General features: G+C 46.2%; 4 protein-coding genes across 6 annotated transcripts; 2 read left to right on the top strand and 2 right to left on the bottom strand.

Moving 5' to 3' along the window:
• Positions 1–3,622: 3,622 nt before the first annotated feature.
• Positions 3,623–9,082, bottom strand: LOC128725982 (nidogen). Its single transcript, XM_053819757.1, has 9 exons — positions 8,888–9,082; positions 7,651–8,130; positions 7,328–7,569; positions 6,495–7,239; positions 6,096–6,398; positions 5,854–6,004; positions 5,103–5,790; positions 4,142–5,014; positions 3,623–4,066 (listed from the first exon to the last, which is right to left on the bottom strand). The coding sequence occupies exons 1-9, from the start codon at positions 9,080–9,082 to the stop codon at positions 3,820–3,822; spliced, it is 3,924 nt and encodes a 1,307-aa protein (XP_053675732.1). The 3' UTR covers positions 3,623–3,819.
• Positions 9,083–12,489: 3,407 nt separating this feature from the next.
• On the top strand, positions 12,490–16,091 carry LOC128724003 (uncharacterized). Its single transcript, XM_053817768.1, has 6 exons — positions 12,490–12,613; positions 12,697–14,342; positions 14,412–15,015; positions 15,078–15,257; positions 15,331–15,438; positions 16,045–16,091. Exons 1-6 carry the CDS (start codon positions 12,490–12,492, stop codon positions 16,089–16,091), a joined length of 2,709 nt encoding a protein of 902 aa, XP_053673743.1.
• LOC128725997 (5'-AMP-activated protein kinase subunit beta-2) lies at positions 15,644–17,257 on the bottom strand. 3 transcript variants are annotated; one of them, XM_053819774.1, is made up of 4 exons: positions 17,023–17,257; positions 16,760–16,977; positions 16,471–16,701; positions 15,644–16,406 (listed from the first exon to the last, which is right to left on the bottom strand). In XM_053819774.1, the coding sequence occupies exons 1-4, from the start codon at positions 17,255–17,257 to the stop codon at positions 16,200–16,202; spliced, it is 891 nt and encodes a 296-aa protein (XP_053675749.1). In that variant the 3' UTR covers positions 15,644–16,199. The 3 variants fall into 3 exon arrangements, with proteins under 3 accessions (XP_053675749.1, XP_053675750.1, XP_053675748.1); XM_053819775.1 differs by having other exon boundaries at positions 16,760–16,968; XM_053819773.1 differs by having other exon boundaries at positions 16,760–17,257.
• Positions 17,258–17,974: 717 nt separating this feature from the next.
• Positions 17,975–18,720, top strand: LOC128726000 (anaphase-promoting complex subunit 11). Its single transcript, XM_053819779.1, has 2 exons — positions 17,975–17,993; positions 18,485–18,720. Exons 1-2 carry the CDS (start codon positions 17,975–17,977, stop codon positions 18,718–18,720), a joined length of 255 nt encoding a protein of 84 aa, XP_053675754.1.
• The last annotated feature ends 436 nt before the right edge of the window (positions 18,721–19,156 follow it).

The following is a 19,156-nucleotide window of genomic DNA, read 5'->3' as shown; positions in this document are numbered from 1 at the left end:
GAAAATTGCACGATGGTGTGTGCGCAGGTTTTAAGATCGATGACGTATTTAATCACCGCGGTGTTGCACTTGCAACATTCGGCCGTATGGTTTTCCGATGCGTTACACTACCAGCGACTGCAGCGATGAGCACACCGGTGCATGAACACCACACAGATGGAACTTGCACGCAACGCTCAATGCACAGTCAGATTAGCCGGTTAGGCAAGTGTACCAGTGCTACGATGGCCAGTAGGCACTGCTGACTGAACATTACCCGTCTTGTCTTGTGATTCTTCGCTTTTTTTTTGCTTTTTTTAAATGTCATCAAAAGCTTAGTTTTCGCGCACTTTTCAACTTCAATACTCTGCTGCTTATATTGCTTGTCACAGTGACAAACTGAAAATGCACACCGTCAGCCGCGGACCGCGGGTTGCTTTTCGGTGTCGATACGGACGGATACGATTTTCCGTGACCGGCGTAAGCTTTCTGGCTGCAGGATATCTGCGTCCGTAACGTTGAGAATCAATTTCGAGCGCTTCTTTCGACTGCCGTACAAATCGATTCACATTCTTACACTCCGGCTAACCAACGGGCTCTTTTCATACGAAACTACCACGAATGCCGTCTGCTCGGCAGACACTTCTAGGACGTACGACCGAAATGGAAACAATGGAAAACGGAATCCAGCACGGATCGCCTGGAAGTGGATTTTTCACTTTTCGTTTGCACACTCTTTTGGAAGGTTGCCGTTCCGCCACTGGTCGAGCCGACAAAATCGGGCTTCACGTGCCCAAAAAACCCGTAACCGTCACTTTCTCCACTATTACGGAACCAATTAGTCGCGGGTGAAATTATCGTTAGCTATTATCCTGCAACGCTTTTCACTGTGCCACCGTGTACGGTGCTTGCCAATTAGAAAAAGCGCGCACTGGTTCGCGTTTGCTACTATCCTTGCAGGAGCTCTTAACCACGGAGTCCTTGATGGTGTGCTGGCCGTGGTAGAACAGAGAGAATTCCCAACGACGTTCTTAGATCAAAGCAACAATTGAAATGAATTCTAGTGCGCGCCAACAAGCCGGAAGGTGCGCGTACATACGGTGAGAACGGGACGGCAAGAAGAGGATGGCGAGAACGACATTTGACAGCAGCCAATCGTTGCCATACCAACGCTAATTCGGACATTCGGACGCTACTTTCAACTGAGCCAGGAAACGCCGTGACCGGAATTACCTTCTTAGAGATAGAAAATGCTCGTTTTACTTGCACTTGAAGATTACTTTTCACTTCATTTGCTGACATACACAAGTTACGGCCGTTGGAAACCCTAACGAACCATTAGGATTCGAACGAACAGAAGGTATCCTTCAAACTCATCACGAACATCAACAACCAGATCGAACGTTATATTTTTACGGCATTTATGATGCTGGTACGACATGAAGCGCCACTGCATCGAATAACAGCACAAACAGGCAGAAATATACAATTTAGGCCTTTAATTACGGGTATTATCGTAAACGGCACAGGCAACCAAAACAATCCCGCATACATACATTACGACGATTACTTTCAGGTGACGAATGTCAAATGTTTCGTTAAAGAAACGATCAGTTATTGAAACGTCATGTACTTTTGAATTCAGGAGCTCTGCCCATTTTAAACCGTTAAGAAATTTCGTTTTTCGAGCAGACCATTTTTATGAGCATTCATGAATGACGATTCACATCGTAAGTGGAATTGTAGTTATTAAATTAAACTACTAGCTTATCTACACCACCTACTTTATGTTATTACAATTAGCTCATTTATGTTGAATGTTATTGAATGTGCCAGCAGATGCTTTAGAGCTAGGACATTCAAATAGCAATGTTTCAATTGACCTTATCTTGCACTTTTGACGTTTGGCAAGGATTCAAGCGCAAAGGATTCAGTTCTAATTTTACAATTCTAGGAAATAAAAACTACCATGCAAATCGTATATGCTATGTTTGATAACATTCGATTCTTAAAATGATTGGTTTGAGTGGTTTGTTTATTTTTCATTGTGGTGAGCCTTAACAAGCGATTCTACATTATTAAACGTTTGGAAAAAGACTCAAACGCAAAGGATCAAAGACATTGGGAGAAATTACTCATGTTAAATTATAGATTTACAATTATAGCAAATAAAAAATAACCATGCACACCGTAAAACTTTGGATTGAGAACAATAACATCCATTCGGAACAAATGATTGAGATGATTTATTTATTTATCTCTTTCATATTATGGAGAGCCTAGCCTTGCGGTTGTGCATTCCGCCACGTTTGGGCAAGGGCTCAAGCGTAAAGGATCAACGGCGCAGCTTGAGGGAAATTCTACATATTAAAATATAAGTTTACAATTCTACAAAATAAAAGCTACAATACAATTGTTTAAAAGTTATAATGGAGAACAACGCTTCTTTCAATAAACTTGATTGATTTATTTTTTTATTGTGGAGAGCCTTTCTGTAGGTCATACAAAAAATATTACGCACATGACTCATGTAAACTGCGTGCTTCCTACATCACGAAGCATATGAAATTATTCGTCAGAAGTATAGAAATACAATTATACACAATTAGCTCTTTTCAACTGCAAGTCGTTGTTAAGTGGTTGTGGCAAAATCAGTTGCTAAAACTAAATTAAAATGTCAAAAATTCAAGGTTTGTTTTCATAAAAATTAACTTTTAAAACATATGTTATATGACATTTGCTCGTTATATGTCATATGTTAGAAACAAAAGAGCTCAATAGAACAATGCAAAATGGTAACGATTGCTTTAGTAATATTCCTGTGGAAAATTTCATGGTATAATCCACAGTGAAGAAGTGGAAATTGTGCAGCAATATGAAATACTTTCTATAATTCTATGAAATATAATAGATTTTTTAGCAATTTTGTATTTGTTTTAGTTATTTGCAATTTTGTATGCACTATTTATTGAATAATGTTCATTCTTCATATATATGTAGCAAAAAGGGTACTGAAAGGGGAAAATTTTCATTGTTGCACAACAAAATCGCTACGAACATATTATTTTCGAAAAAATGAACTGCTTGTGTGGTTTTGAAGGAGAAAGGGAATTACAAGCCCGACAGAGACAAGTTGATTGCCGTGCGCCGTGGCAGGGCTGTCCAACGCTCTTTTATATGAACTAATTTTTATATGTAGATAGTCTACCTTATCGAAATAAATTATAAATCCATGACAAATAAGAAACTGATCTGAAAGATCATGGCTTGCTAACAAATGCCTCATTAAATTGAAACATGGTAGTTTTAAAATATTGGATTGTGAATTCATAAAATTGCATAGCTCTAGGAGTAATCGATTTCATAAAATTGATCATGTGCTAGACAAATACATGCTTATAGTTCGTAGATGAAAATTGCAGTCAATAATTGTGTACAGATCAATTTATTTATATAATTCATAAAATCTTCAATGGAATTCATTGCGAATTGAGGCAGAGGCGTTTATTTCGTGACGAAATTAAACAATGGCAATTTTCCTACGCGTTGAGCTTACATTCAAAGTACCAAGGAATAGACAAATATACCAAGTAACCAAGGAATACAAATCAAATACAAAGGAATAGACAAATGTACTGTCCTACGTATTATGCAGTTTATTGGGATTCATTTGCATACAAATGGCCAAAACGCAAAGCATTGTTGCTGCTAACCTATGTCAAGACAAAAGTGCTGGTTTCAAAACAGAAAACTCTGCTGGCAGTAGTTTGCTTGCGAGTGGTTCATGAAGCAGCTCGACAAACTGCGAAACACCTGCAAACACCCCGGGGCCGATCAGGCTCAGTAATCTAATATAACGTCGTTGCAGTTCCGAGTGCACTTGCAGCTTCTGCCGGACGGGGCCCGCGGGTTGATGAGACAGATCTTGTCCTCCGGACACTCGCCATTATTGATCACGCACGGACTGTGGAATAGTGGGCACTTGTCCGTGACGGCGGTCATGCCGTACATCTTGTGGTTGCCGAACACCGGCGAGTTGATGGACTTCTGGCGCACACCGTACACGTCAATGCTCTCGATCTTCTTCCTGTGGAGGAAAAAAAAACAAAAAAGAGCTAACACTGAATGTGTTTCCAGCGCAGAGTCGCAACCCCATACTTACGATACCCAGTCCGTCCAGTAGAACAGATCGTCGGTAACGGCCAATCCGAAGGGATACGTGAGATTGCTGGCGATCGTACGGATCTGCCTGCTGTAGGTGTCGATGCACTCCACCTTCTTCGTGCCTGCATCAGCGTAACACAGCTCACCACTGGCCATCGACACCTGGATGCTGTTTGGTAGCGAAACTCTTGGGCTATCCACCAGCAGCTGACGCTCCGTACCGTCCAAATTAGACCATTCGATCTTGGGTCCGTCACGGTTCCAATCCGACCAGTACAGCTTGCTCTGATGCGGATCAACCGCGATACCGCGTGGATTGACCAGGTACTTCGAAACGAGCACCGAGCGTTGTTCCGGATTCTCGAGACTCGCCACCTCGATCGTGTCCTTCGCTGAATCCGTCCAATAAAGCCGGCGAGAAATCCAATCCACTGCTACACCCTCGGGCGACACAATGTCCTTCGTGATAAACGGCTTCTGATCCGTGCCATCGTACTTAGCGCTCACGATCTGCTGGGCCGCGATATCGCTCCAGTAGATACGTCCCTCGGCACAGTCTCGATCGAGTCCGATCGACATGAACGCCATCGTGACTGGATAACCTAGACCACCGTTGAGTGGTACGTGAATATTGGCCACACCCTGGCTGATGAGGAGGAAGCCATCATCCAGCCGATGTGCCGTATTACAGACGGTTCCGTTTCCAAGATAGCCATCCTTACAGATGCACTGGTAGCCGTTAGTGCCATGTTCGCAGTAAGCGTTCGGATCACACAGACTCGGAATGTTGGCACAGTTCCGTTCCGGTGTACACACGAACCCATCACCGAAAAAGCCCGCATTGCACATGCACTCGAACGTTGACGAATCCCTGCAGAGGAAAACAAAATTGGAACATATTGATCGGTTAGATCCCGACAGATCATGTGTTTGGGCGTTTGGTGTACGATTCAGCTCACCTGTGACTTGGTGCGCAGGACGCATGCAAACCGCAGTTATTGCGCACGTTGCACGGTGGTGGAATCGAACGGCACTGCGATACTCCATCACCGACGAAACCCGGCGGACAGTGGCAGTACGGGATTTTCTGCGTCGGATCTATTACACACACGGCGTTTTCGGCACAGTACGCTCCACCGCAGGACCCTGCGCGTACGCAAAAGTCTGACAGATCACGCTCGAATCCTGCCTGACAGATGCACAACCCATCCTGACATTCCGAGTTCATGCCACAATCGTCATCAACCGAGCATTCCGGTGCCAGCTGGCACGTACGTCCATCACCCTCGTAGCCCTTATTGCACACGCAGATCGACATCTTCAGGTTCAGGATGTAGTTGCAGGACGCGTGGATGTCGCAGATCTCTTCATCGTCCAAACACGACACCTCCTTCTCCACGCACGTGTAACCGTTACCGTCGTACCCGGGATTGCAGATGCACTCGTAACGGTACACATTATCGCGCCACTCGCAGTTCGCGTGTGGGCTGCAGTTGTTCTCCACGTCGCAGGAAGCCATGTTGTCTGTGGCGGTGTCCTCTGGGTCAAGCGCCACCCGGCGGCAGATCTGGTTGTACGCGTACTCGATCAGCGTGTATCCGGTCGGACACGTGCACCCGTAGTTCGTACAGAACGGTGTGATCTCCTCTGTAATAAGTTGTGTTCGCAGCATAACGTTTAGAGGGTTTCAGGTACGAAACTGATACTCACCTTCCTCGACGTACGACTCCTTTACGCAGGTTTCTCCGTTCCAGACACTTTCAGCATCACACAGCGCCTGACAGTACGACGTTCCATCACCTTCATATCCCGTTCGGCACTGGCATTGGCCCTGCACGCAATCGGCGAATTCCGCGCAACGCTAAACGGGTTTGGAGTAGAACGTAAAGTGTCGATTAGATACGATCGTTAACAAGCAGACACCTCGAGTAACTGAAAGCCTTCTGTCATACCTCGCACTGGTCCGGTTCCTGCTGATCCGGGTCACTATCCACCTCGTTGTAGCTACCATAGCTAGCCGGCGTCGAGACGGTGTACGATGACGAGGTCGGTTGGCTGTGTCCGGTGTACTTATCACACTGGTATCCGTTACCCTCGAAGCCCGGGTTACAGCGGCAACTGTAGCCACCAGGCTCGTTGAAGCACTGCGCATTTTCGTCACAGATATTCACACCCGAACACTCGTCGATGTCCACGCAATTGATACGCCTGCTCGCACCGTACGGAACGTACGTGAACCCGTTCTTGCAGTTGCACTGTTGGAGAAGCAAAACCCAACAATGTATTAGCCATAATGTCACGCCTCACCAAAAGCCCATCAACGGTGGCAGGTGGAAAATGGTTGTACGTACATCAAAGGTATCGTCCGGTTTGGGTACGCAGATGGTGTTATCACCGCAGTTGGACTCGTCGCACGGGTTAAACTGATCACCCAACACCATCTTGCTGAGCATTCCCATGCGGACGGCGCGTTCGCGTGGTTCGTAGCCCAAGTTGACGCGCGTGATCTTCAACAGCGACTCGTCCTTGGCGTCGCTTGAGTCCTCATTCCCAAGGCAGCTCTCGAAGGAAAGGTCCTGGTACAGTGTGAACGAGATGTTGCGTGCCTGCGAATCCACCCGGAAGCTGTGCGAACTGACAGCTTGTAGTCGGCCTCGGGCAGATCGACGGAACGACACGCTGTAGTCGTCGAGGTATAGTTTCTCCAATGCCGGAACCGGTGGCAGTTGACCGGACAGTTCCACGTCAAGCGCGAGCTGATCCCACACGTTCAACCCGCTGTAGCGTTGGGTGATGAGGAACATCTCACCCGTTTCGAACTGCAGCGTGCTGGAGTGGTTAAACTTGCCACCAGTCAGCTGGTAACCGTTGACCGTCGCTCCCAGCGGTTTCGCGAACAACCACGCGATGGTTCCACCGAGGATCTGAGCCAACTGTAGGTTTGAACCCATCTGCTCCTCGAGCGGGCTGATGGCGGTGTATGTTCTTCCATCCGCCATCACGATGTATGACTGCAGCTGCGTATCGACGATTTCGCCATTCACGTTTCCAAGCACTTTTCCCGCAACACGCAGAGGGACATCGTTCTTGACACAGCTACACGTGCGCGAAAGGATTCATGCTGTGAGTGCTGTGACTTTTTGCCACTGTATGCCTGACCCTAGAAAACCCCATCAAACCTTACCTGAATCCGTTGCCGTAGTACCCCGGTTTACACTGACAGCAAAAGCCCCTTCTGTTGGTGTGACAGGATGCAGCCGAATGGCACTTGAAGCGGCCTCCATCTGCGCAGCTGATCGGTTCCGTTGGTTCCTGCTCCAGCTGCAGATCCGGAAGCTCGACATTCGCATCCGGAGCAAGTGGTCCGACTCGGTACAGCCAAATACCCGGTTGGTTGATGTTCGACGACATGGTCAGGTGACGCACCTGCAAGCACAATTCGCACGATCTCGCGTTAAACACCCAAAGCAGCCATGCTTCTCAACAACCAAACTAAAGCCTGCCTACATTGTCGGTTCCCGAACCGGGTAGCGCGAACGTGCGGTCATCCTCACCGGTAAAACCGGCCTGAGCACGCACATCCGGTAGTCCACTGTCACCGGTATCACCCTGGATCCAGTTGATGCCACCCTCCGGGTACAGGAACTGCACGAACGTGTCCGCTTCACCCTGGATGATGGCCACCTGGAAGGAGTTCTGCACGTCGTTCTTCATGTTGTAGTGGCCCACGTGTTCCCAGGTGGCCACGAACACCTGCTTCGCCTCGAAGTCGACGTGATTACTGAAGCTCTCGTGCACCAGCATCGTCGTACGGTGGAGTAGCCCCGGATCACGCGTCTTGAAGTACACGATCGTGGCGGTATCATTGGGCAGCGTGGTGTCCACGTTCGCGTAGAATGCTGCGATCGAAGGGTTCCCAAGAGGGAACGGTAGGTTCAGAAAACCTACCAGCTCTCCACCGAAGGATAGTATGCCGTTGGTGTTGATCTGTGAAAACGAGAACGGAAGCAAATTTCAACCATTTGGAAGGGCCCACTCAGTGATCAGAACTCCTAAAGTCCAGCCATTCGATCGAAACAACGAGCTCTATTCATGTAATAACTGCTTGGCTGCTAAATCATCGGACACTCGTTATCATCATCTTCTCCGATGGCAGACAGCCGTCGGAGGTCTAGTGCCATCGTCCACCCCTAGATCCACCGAAAGGAAGCGTCGAACGCTTCAGCAATTTATGTAACGCTAACTCGTTACTTCTGGCAGGCAATTGCTAATGCGGTACATCTGCCGGCGTAAGCTGATAAGAGAAAGCACATCTTTGTTATTAGTACGCGCTAGCTCGTACCATGATTAAATCCCACTTTTCTCGGTGCAAAATAATATGCGCCCGCTTTCGCGGAGACCGCTGGAATTGTTCTCAAGGGCAGACTATTTAGTCACCGTGTGAGAGTGAAGCATGTGGAAGTGATCGAGTGTTCGAAGGTATCGCTTAAACCCTCAATACGTACAAGACGTATTGACTCGAGGATGAAGAATGATTGTTTTTCCGTAAAAACGAAAAATTTCAACTGCCACAGGCGATTCCGGCCGTGGTCGAACCAAACGATCTTGTGTGCTCGAGTTCCCGCACTCAAGAAGCCATGTTGATAACCCTGCAGCCAGTCATGCTGATTCCTTGTGTCAGCAAACGTTCGCAACTATCATCCTCACGGTACCGCGCAAGAAGCCGGAAGATGGGTACACTTACGTAAACACCGTCGTATTGCTCGTTGTAGAAGAACGCTGGCAGACCCAGGCTCATGTACTGGAACTCTTCGTCACCCCGTGGCAGTACTTCGCCCGCCTCGTGCGTGTAACTGTAGAGATCGGGAGGATCCACCGCCTGAGCAAGAAGCGGCAACATCACACCAACCGCGAGCAGTAGTTGCCGTTTGTACGACATCGTTTTACTTTGCCTTCTGCACAATCGTCACTAAACTTAAGACATACGTGGAGACAAATGTTAATTTCAAAGAAAAAAATCTGCTACGAATTCAAAGCCAGCCAAGATCCGTCACGACAAGGCGTCCTAGCTGCGGACACAACCACTCGCTTTCTACTATCGCGGATTGGCGTTGTTCTAAATCACTTTCGATCTCGTTAAACCGTCAACCTTGCGCTTATCACTCGACCACCCTCTGAGCCGACTGTTCTGGGCTGTAGGGCTTTCTTGCTCACAGGCACACACGCGCGCACAAAACCACACAAATACACCAGAATCCGGACGCGTCCGAATGTCCTATCACCCACGGTAGAGCACTATCAGCAGGCCCGGAACGCTTCCATTCATAATCTATCACACACGCGTCACTTGATCTTCCCAACCGGCCAATGACTGCTCGAGCATCCTCACTGATGACTTCTCCACCGATTCTTCCACGATCGGTGGTCCTGGTGGGATCACCGGGTCCAAGTACCAAACGTCCGCACCGACCAAGCTTCCGAACGAGACTGATACGTGCTGGATGGGTACGGTTTCGGTTCGACGTACGCCAGCAGTTTGCCAGCGAGATTGTGGGATCTTCCTCGCGCGATCATGCCCACGAGGGCGCGTACGCGAACGTTGCAGCGTGTACCGAAGTTTAATGGGTCGCACACGAGAGCATCGCAGGGAAACTGCTTTTTCCGGCCCGCAGGAATGGTCGCGGGGTACGATTTATCAATAGCGCTTTGCTTTTGACTCACCGAAGAACCGGCGGTGGTACCTTTTTTTTCTCCAGATTTAGAACAAAGTGCAGCAATGGCGCCGGGTTCCACCGTTAGGGGGTTTCCGATGGCTGTGAGGCGTTACGAAATGGTCCCGCCTTTACATAACCTATAACAACCGCCTGTTTTGGACATTCGAGGTGGTGTGATAACACGGACGCTTGTTTGGGACCATTCCGAAATACCAATTAATTGTTTCAATTGTAACCATCTTCAGTCTGCAAGGCTGATTGGAGTCCGCGTGTTGCCAATCGGTTTTTTATGAGCCCGGAGCTTGGGCTGAGAATTCGGGGGTTGTAGAATTTTTGGGCTGTTGATTCCTAACGGAACATTGATTCCTAGTTCGAGGCAACCCTCATGTACGACGGTGAACCGTCTAGCCTCGGCTGCCTCAACGCACTCAGACGCGACACGCACGATCCTGTGCCATACTGGGGGCAATTAAAATTAATAAACATAACTGCGTGTAAACCTCAATTAATACCAAGTGTATTAATCGGCTGTCTTCACACGATCATGCTGCGAGGACGCAACGCAATCGAGCTAACGCACTTCTCCTGGATTGTCCTCTCGGGATCGCGCTGTTGGTGTCGAAAATGATACAGCTAGGTTATGAAACCGAGTGCCACACATCAATTGATGTTGCTCGTGCGGGGTCTCGGTCCGGTGAAATGTGGTGTCAGGGCAAATGAATTTTAATTTACATGAAAAGTCGCTAGATCGTAGCGCGTACGGTAGTGGAGTCCTCCGAGCAATCGAGAATCGTGGCATCAAAGTGCAGGCCTATATCGTGGTGCGAAGGTAACCGCGAAATGTCGGAAATGTTCTTTGGAACCGCTTTACACCGTTTCCATGCGGCAGACATACGCGCTGATCCCGCTGTTATGAGTGGATTGAGCGAAAGGGACGAGAGAGGGCAAGACAGCGTGCGGGAGTACGTTACGCACCAGCTGACAGGGGATCGACGGTTCTAAATTTGTGAAGAAGCAATTTTCGACGATATGAATAATTAAAAACATGTGTCTGCACGGTGGCTGCAGCTTGCACCCTCGCCGGCTCAACTCCGAAGCACGTGTTCCATGAGATGTGGCAGAGTGATGCTGCACTGTGGTGTAGAGAAGAGCGGCTTTTCTTTAGGCAGCTAAGAGCGATGTTTATTTATGTTTGAATCACCCGCAGGATGCCAGCAGATGAGCACAAAAAAGGAAGGTATGAAAAATGTGGTCAGCATAAACCGCAAATAATCGTACCATACAGTGCGATCGCTTTGATGGTGCTTCACGAGATTGAAGGCTAAACGTGTGCTATCCAGTTAAGTTTTATTGCTTACAAAATGCACATAAGCCCATTGTAGTGGCTTGCGTTTGTTTTTAATGGAAATATTTCCTTATGTTACATTTCGTTTTCGATGCTAGCGCATACCTTGTAGAAGGTTTCTTTAACAAAATAAAACCAACCAATAAAATATGTTGCAGTACAATAAACGTTTTATAACTACTCATGAATTGGTTTCTATGTTGTATTTGTTATAATGTATCTATAGTTTTCGTATCATAATGACTATTATTGACTTCAATGATGCACTTCATGTACAATCTTTGTTTCTGTTACAATGTAAGTTTGTTACTCATGTTGTTATAATGTAAAATATGAATATCGCGATCGAGAAATGCGATCATTCGTAGTATCTAGAAACTACTATACTATACTACTATACAATAATAATATTTAACTTTTATACAAAATGAAACATATTTTTTTGTAATATTTTCAAATCCGTTGTAAATGCAAAGTGCAATAATTTTTAGAATTTCAAATCAAAACTTAACGAAAACTCGCACTATAGATTGTTTATTTGAGTCAGACGCTTGTCAAATCGTTCGTGGGTTTGTTGTCATGCTATTGTGATGTTTTAGCCGGCAATTTTGTACTCGTACGGATTAGCTGTTGCAGTATTATTGTCAATAAATTATAAATAAGTGTTTATTTAGTCGTGTAAGCAGTTTTATAACAACCTGTAATGATGTCATTAACCAGGAAACCGATAAATAAGGCTGATTTATGAATATATAGTGCGGGTATCGTATATAAATGCAATAAACAAACAGCGTATCGTGGACGTTTGACGTTCATGATGTCACAAATTGTGCGTGTTCAACTGTTTTGGTCGGTTGTTTTTGTAATGTTCTTTTAATTTTAAACTAAAACTTTGTTAGCAAAACATTCTAAAAGAATACTCGTCCAGCGGAAATAAGTGTGATAAGGTGTGTAAAAAATATAACACTCATGTTGCTGATGATAAATCCAGTGAACTCTGTTTCCAGATCGTGTGCAACATATTGTTATTCGTTTTACTGTTGTCTTTTGAATTCCTTAATGCTCCTAAGTTGTTGTATATGTTCAAACACATTAGAGAGATAAATTTTGTGTAGAGACTACATCGACTATTTGATTATAACATACGTTGTAATATACTGCTACTCGGTGATCGGTGTAATCTCGAAAATTCAGCTCAAGCATACTATTTTGAAGTGCTTTGTAAAGAACAGTCACAGATGTGTGAAGTAACCCAGCATACAGACAGTTTGCAAACGCGTTGTAAAAATGTCGAAAAGATCGGGATATTTCCAACTAAAGGAACCATTCGCTGCCAAGAAACCGAAGCTAGATTTAGAGATCATTCCAAGTCAACAGTACAAGCCGCAACCTAGCACATCTACTTCTAACAGCAGAACTTCTAACGGTACGTGTGCACAAAGTTCGTCCAAACTGGTTGTAACTAAAAGAAACGTCCGCTTTCTCAATTTACAGCGTCTGCGAAGGTCGCTGTGGAGAACGAAGCGTTGAATCTCTGGGATGATGATGACGACGAAATCATTTTGCGGGCAACGCAGGCCGTCGAGGCCGATATTACGTTCGGCAAGTTCAGCCGTAGTGTCTCATCGAGTACACAGATGCTGTTGGAAGCACACTCTTCGCATAACATGACCAAACCCCAGGACAAGCTGTTTGCCGAGTTGCTGGATGTGCCCATGTCGCAGAAGGATGACGAGTATAACTACCCGGCCAAGGGAAACAAGATCGACGAGCTTTTCATTCAAGAGTTCAATGAAGACTTCAACTTGAAGCAGTATGAGCTGATTGAACAGATTCCACCGAACCGAAGTAGAATCGATCCTCCCAAAGCAACGGTGGAATTTAAGGCACCTGCTCCTGTGTTTAAGCCTTATACGACAGACATCGCTACATCACATGCAATCAAGCGGGAAGAAACGCCCTCGACAAGCGGATTGGCTTTTAAACCCAAAACAGCAACCGTGCCTTCGCAATCATTTAAACTTTCTCTACCAAAAGCTACTCCCAGTAGCTCAGCAAAAACGGAGCAGGAAGCAAAAGACTCCGCATCAATCAAGCAAGACCGCGCAAAAGATATCCAGGTAAAGTTTCTCACCAAACACGTGCAGGATTTGGATAAAAAGGTGGAAAACCTGCAGAAGGATTACCGCGAAGCTTTCGACAAGCTGCAGGTGAAAGATGGTGAGGTGTCGATGCTGCGATACGAACTCAAAATGGTAAAAGGCACCAACGATCAGTTGCGGTTGGAGAAGATAAGCGAGAAGGAAACGATCAGCAAGGAGTGGCTGGAAAAGATAAAAGATCTTGAGAAAATTATCATGGCACAAAAGGCCGAGCTGGACTTTAAAGATATGGAAGTAATGAATCTGAAAACCAAGCGTCTGAATAGCTCGATACGTGTGGCTGAGCAGCAAAGTAAAAGCGTTGATGCAAAATCTGCGCCAGTCGAGTTAGAGGCTCCGGATAAAAAGGCGAACAATGCTCCATCGTTCATCCTTTCCGATGCATTGTCAAAGTTATCCTTTGATGATCGGATGGATGATATCGATAGGTTCGAAATTGACCCGCAAGCCTTTTCAATATCTCCCGATGGTGCAGTTCATGACGGACGAAAGTCACGGAAGTTTTCCAAGCTCTCTCGAACGGAGTCGCTGATATCAGAGCATCTCATTTCGCTTCAAACTTACCTTTCGCAAATGGTTAGCAATGTGATGACTAGCGGTAGCAATTCTCCGATGAGACTGTCCGCGGAAATGCTCCCGAAAGTTGTCCTAGCAACCGAGAAAGGTTTGAACGAGGTCATTCAGTATTGCCAACGACTTGGGCAACAAAAAGAACACGCTGCCAGCCAATGTAGCGCGGGACAGTTAGTAGAACGTACCGCTGAAGGGTGTTCTACGAGCCGAATAGACCACTCTTGTGCCATGAACATTTTTCAACCCGATAAACTGTTTGTTGGCGAACAGGCAATAGTGATGCGTCGGTTCCTAGCGTTAGTCGCGATATTTTGTAGGTGTTCGGCTGATTTGGTGACCAATCACTTGTTGAAGAGCGGTCAAATTTTACAACTGGCAAACAGCTTTAAATGCATCAGTATAACAGTAAGTGTAGGAACGTCGCGAATCGATTAAATTATTTTTTCTTATTCTATGTTTTTTCTTTGCTTTCAGAGCGTCCCGTATGAGCTTCACGGTGTGATTACGGCTGCGGCCACCCTGTTGAACGGGATAATCTTTCGCGGTAGACTATTAAAAACATTCGGCGAAAATGGTTCCCAACTAATGGAACTGTTTCGCTCAATCGTTGTGTGTCAAACCGACGCACCTTCCTCGCTGGTGGAACTATCCCAGTTTTTGTGCCAACTATCTGCTTATGCTCAGGATGGTAGCGTGCTTGAATTGCTTAATCTGTTATGTTACGGTCATCTTCCAACGGGTCAAAGCGATTCTAAGAGATTGTACAGAATGAAATCGATCAGCTTTTCAAAAGAAACGTGCACATTGCAAATGTTCGCCGCTCTGCTGGAGAGCTCCGTTAGGCAACACGTAACGTACGAACGGTGGCAGTTAAAGCCTCTGCTGGCAAATGCGGAATATACGATCAATTTCCTGCGAAATTCGCTGTTTCGGCCGTCCAACTGGGTGAAGCTATTTCTTTATAAAGACGATCCGACTGGTTGCGATCTTTGCCACATTCGGATGGTGTCGGCATTCATAAAATTGTTTCATCGGGTGTTATTGTGCTGGAATCAACAAACAGTCTGGGAGGAGCAGGGTATGTAGGAGGTATGTAAAAGGACATTAAGAAATAGAAATGAGTTTATGTACCATTTCCAGATATTGCCAGAGTGCACGGGATTGCTCAGAATGGATTGCTGCTAATGTACGACCTCTTCCAGACGGCATACCGCAAAAAGTTGCTGCTTTTCTGCAGCCACGAGGTGCGATATCGACTCAGGATATCGTACGATTGGTTGAAGATGTATGAAAAAGACTTTCGCTTCCAACATGTACACTGTAAGTATAGAGCTTTTTTAGACCTTGGACCATGGTCGGATTTACCATTTTTCTTTAATTTTTATTGGTATAGCTACCACCCTCGGATTGTTGGATATGCGTTTGCTGATGAGCGATCCGCTTCGAATAAATTTGGAAAATGAGAGCAAACAACAGGACGAAGAAAACAAACCGTGCGGAAGTAGGGATGCTGATAAACGCGAAAGTGAAATTATAATTGAAAATTTGTTCGAAGGTTTAATGAAAAATAAATTCTTTCCGGATCAGCGACCGGAATAGGGCTATTTCCAAGCAAATGTCGTGTGCCTTTCAAGAAAGATAAGAATAATTATGACCGATTGGCGTAGGTTATAGATTGAGTCTCGTACAAAATTAATATGTGCTTTAGGAAATAGCGAAAAAACCTTTATTTTCCGTTTCTATCCGCAGCAGCTGGCGGTTTACCAATACATCACGTATTTACACGAGAATTCATTCGCAAGCCGTCGTTTTCCAAGAAACAAATAAAACTATCGACAATGGCTTCGAGGGAGTCCTTTGCATAAATCACCTGGCATTCTAAGTCAACAATTTCGACTCCACTTCACCATGAACCGCGACCGTCGATCTCTCCTTGATAATTTTAGTTCTCGAATCAATCTTGAATCTAGTATCTACAAACTACGTAATATAATCAACAAATGGTGAAAAATAAAATATGTCCAGTTGCGACCTCATATACTCTGCAGAAATTTTACGAATGCCTCAACCATTATCCTGATTTTTTTTTTCGCCCATTCCCTTAAAGGAGTCGCGAACTCAGGGGAACTAACAACGCAAGGTGCCGTGGGATAGTACGGGAGGATATATAAAATTGGTTACTCATTGTATCGATACACCGAAAAAAGCTTGTCCGCTTTGGTTTGTTGTGGTTGCTTATTCCCCTATCTAGTAACGATGCCTTTAGGAGACTGGTCCAGGCACTTTGGCGCCGGCGCGTGTAAAATGATATCCCTCGTCACTCTGGATCGGCTTGTAGAGAAGAGTGGTAACGTATTTCTTTCGGTAGCGATGCGTGGCACTCAACACCATGACACCGTCCTTGATGGAAAGGGCGTACAGGTGGTTCAGCATAACGTGGTTTGGCTCGGGGAGCAGGGTTGGTTCGCACTATGATCAATAGGAAATCAATCATTATTAAAATAATTCGTTACCATTCAATCTTCCGTCTTACCGATAATGGAGTGTCCTTGTTAAGAATAACCTGCAGCAGCTGTGGTGGCAACACTGGAGGGCCCGAATCCTTTCCCCACGGTCTGGCCGTTGGAATATCTTGACCCCATTCCTTAGCTTCGTCCTTGCCCGTATCTTCGCTGTCCTTGGCCAGCGCTTGGAATACTTCAAAATCTGACTGACGCACATTTATGAGATTGTTCGTGAAGCCCGAATCGTTCTCTACGTTTTTCTGTAACGAAAACGGCACATTAAAATCCAAACCAGATGGAAGGCCGTCCTACACGCACCAGCTTCGGATCGTGCTTCCACTCGCCGTCGACGAGAAACTTGTACTGATGGTCTCCTTCCGGGATGTCGATGATAGTGACGAAGTCGGCATGTGATTTGACCATGGGCACCGCCTTCCACTGGGAGAATGTTCCACTAATGAACACCTGCTTGCCGCCGCCGTCCCACTTGAAAACGGTCGGCAGCGTTGAGGATTTGGGTTCCTCGTCTTGCTGCCCTCCAGCAGTTCCTGCTCCCGCAGACAATTCAGATGGGGTTGTACCCTCGGACACGGTGCTTGAACGCTGCCGTGGTTCATGTGTAAACTCTGGTTCCGGGACTGACTTCGAGTACGCGTACGGATCAACCTCCTCCTCGGTGGCAAATCGATACGCGCCAGGCAGCGGTTTTCTGTCGAACACGAATGCCTGATCGTCCTTCATCGGCGATCCCGGAATAGGATCGTTTGATCCGGATTTATGGCGCTCTCGCGGGACGTTACTTCCAGCGTTTCCCATGTTGAAAGGGAGCTAATACACTAGAAATGTTGAAGGCAAGCCAGCCCACACACCGCTTTGTACGGCTAGAATAAGGAACAAAAGATAAAAGGAACATAGACTTAAATTTTGCTCCTAATATTATTGGTTTGCCTTTTTGCGTGTTGAATGAGTCAGATTTTCTTCTTATTGTTATTTTGCTACGAGGTTATACCTTGGTAAGGCTGGGGAATTCAACTTACAAGGTCGCTTATTGTTTGTTAACCTTGAAAATTTTTGCACTGTAACGCACGTCGCAGCTCCTTACATTAAACAAGTAATCGTAGTTGGGTTCTTTTTCCAAAACAATTTATATTTTATTTATCTTAGCACTGCTGTTCTCTGTTTACTTTTTATAGGGACTCCTCTGACATTCAATCAATTATAGATGGATGGCGCTGTTTATACTGCAGCATTCGACACTCTTATGCACCATGGACGTCCATATGGAAAAGCACAATATGAGGCGGAGAGGCTGCGTGCTGATGAATGCAGTTTTTTGACAGCTGTGCATTCGAGCGAATGTGTGTGCGTGCGCTCGTTGGGAGCTGTCAAACGTAGGTACGCAGCCAGCAAACAATAAGAGACATAAACATACGGAAAATTGGATCTGTTTTGGGATTTTCGCAAGTTTTTCCGACGTTCTTTGTGAGATACACTTCCCGATGTCCTGTGCCCTCGTTTGCAGATGCCTTTAGAATGAAAGTAACGGTGAAAAGTAAGTATGAGCAGTGTTTGTGTTATGTTCTCGCTAGAAGCGCCGATGGGACATGGGCTTGGGTTGATGTCAAGGAAACAAGCGGGATGTTCCTTGCGCATCCCGGTGGAAGCATGGAAAACTAAGCGTTTGCTTGTGTGCGGCGAGGAAAATGTCAATCGGAAAATTTTGTTTGGTTGAGTACTTGCGTGAGACTGGCAGGAGCTGAAGAGAGTCTGCTGGGTTTGCCGAAGCTAGTCGAGAGTGGACCCTGCCGCAATCGATCCGGAAGAGGAGACCGTGCAGGAAAAGGGGGTCAGGTTTATGATTATTGATTTTCTGCCGAAAAAGAGTTTAATTGCCACCGTCCTTGCGTCACGCTTCCCCGCAGTCCACCGCGGTGTTGCAGTGCACGTTGCGAGAAAAACTCCCTACCGTGGGTTGCTGTCAACGCGGTCCGTTCGTGCTGCAAGTGCAATGTAATAAAGGTGTTCCTGTTTGTCCCTTTTCAGGCTGGATGGGTGTCGCTGTCTGGAAATGGCTGGCCAACGATGACAACTGCGGTATCTGTCGTATGGCATTCGAGGGCTGTTGTCCAGATTGCGCGCTGCCCGGTGACGATTGTCCGCTCGTGTGGGGTGCCTGTTCGCACTGCTTCCACATGCACTGCATCGTGAAGTGGCTCAATTCGCAGGCCAACCAGCAGTGCCCGATGTGCCGGCAGGCGTGGAAATTTAATGACAAGTAGTGCGCGCTTTTCCGACAGTGAACCGGTACTCGGAGCAGCTCTTCCCTTCTAGGTAGATAGTTACGATAGCAGAATCTTTGGCCATTGCGACATTTTCGGTACGATGACTTCACGGACTAGGTAGTATGATAAGAGGAAGGCTAAACTGCAACTTGCACCCGGACAGTAGTAATATAAGAGCCATCGAAGATAGTGTTACGCGTTAGAATTAAAGGTTGTTCGGTTGTTCGTTTGGCCATATAGAGTGTAAGCAGTGTGGTGTACCAGTGGCGTTTGTCGGTTTACGGTGTGCCAATGTGTCTCCGGAAGTGACAGTGTTTGCATGAAAAAGAAATAAAAGCAATAAGTGCTATTAGTCTACTTGCGGGGGAGTCAGTAACAAATTCTTCCCTGGAAGAAGACTCTTGCTTGGAATACTCTGGATGTTTTGACGAGC

This window comes from Anopheles nili, chromosome 3, assembly GCF_943737925.1.
Source record: "Anopheles nili chromosome 3, idAnoNiliSN_F5_01, whole genome shotgun sequence".
Lineage (NCBI taxonomy): Eukaryota > Metazoa > Arthropoda > Insecta > Diptera > Culicidae > Anopheles > Anopheles nili.
This window is presented reverse-complemented; position numbering and strand designations above follow the sequence as displayed.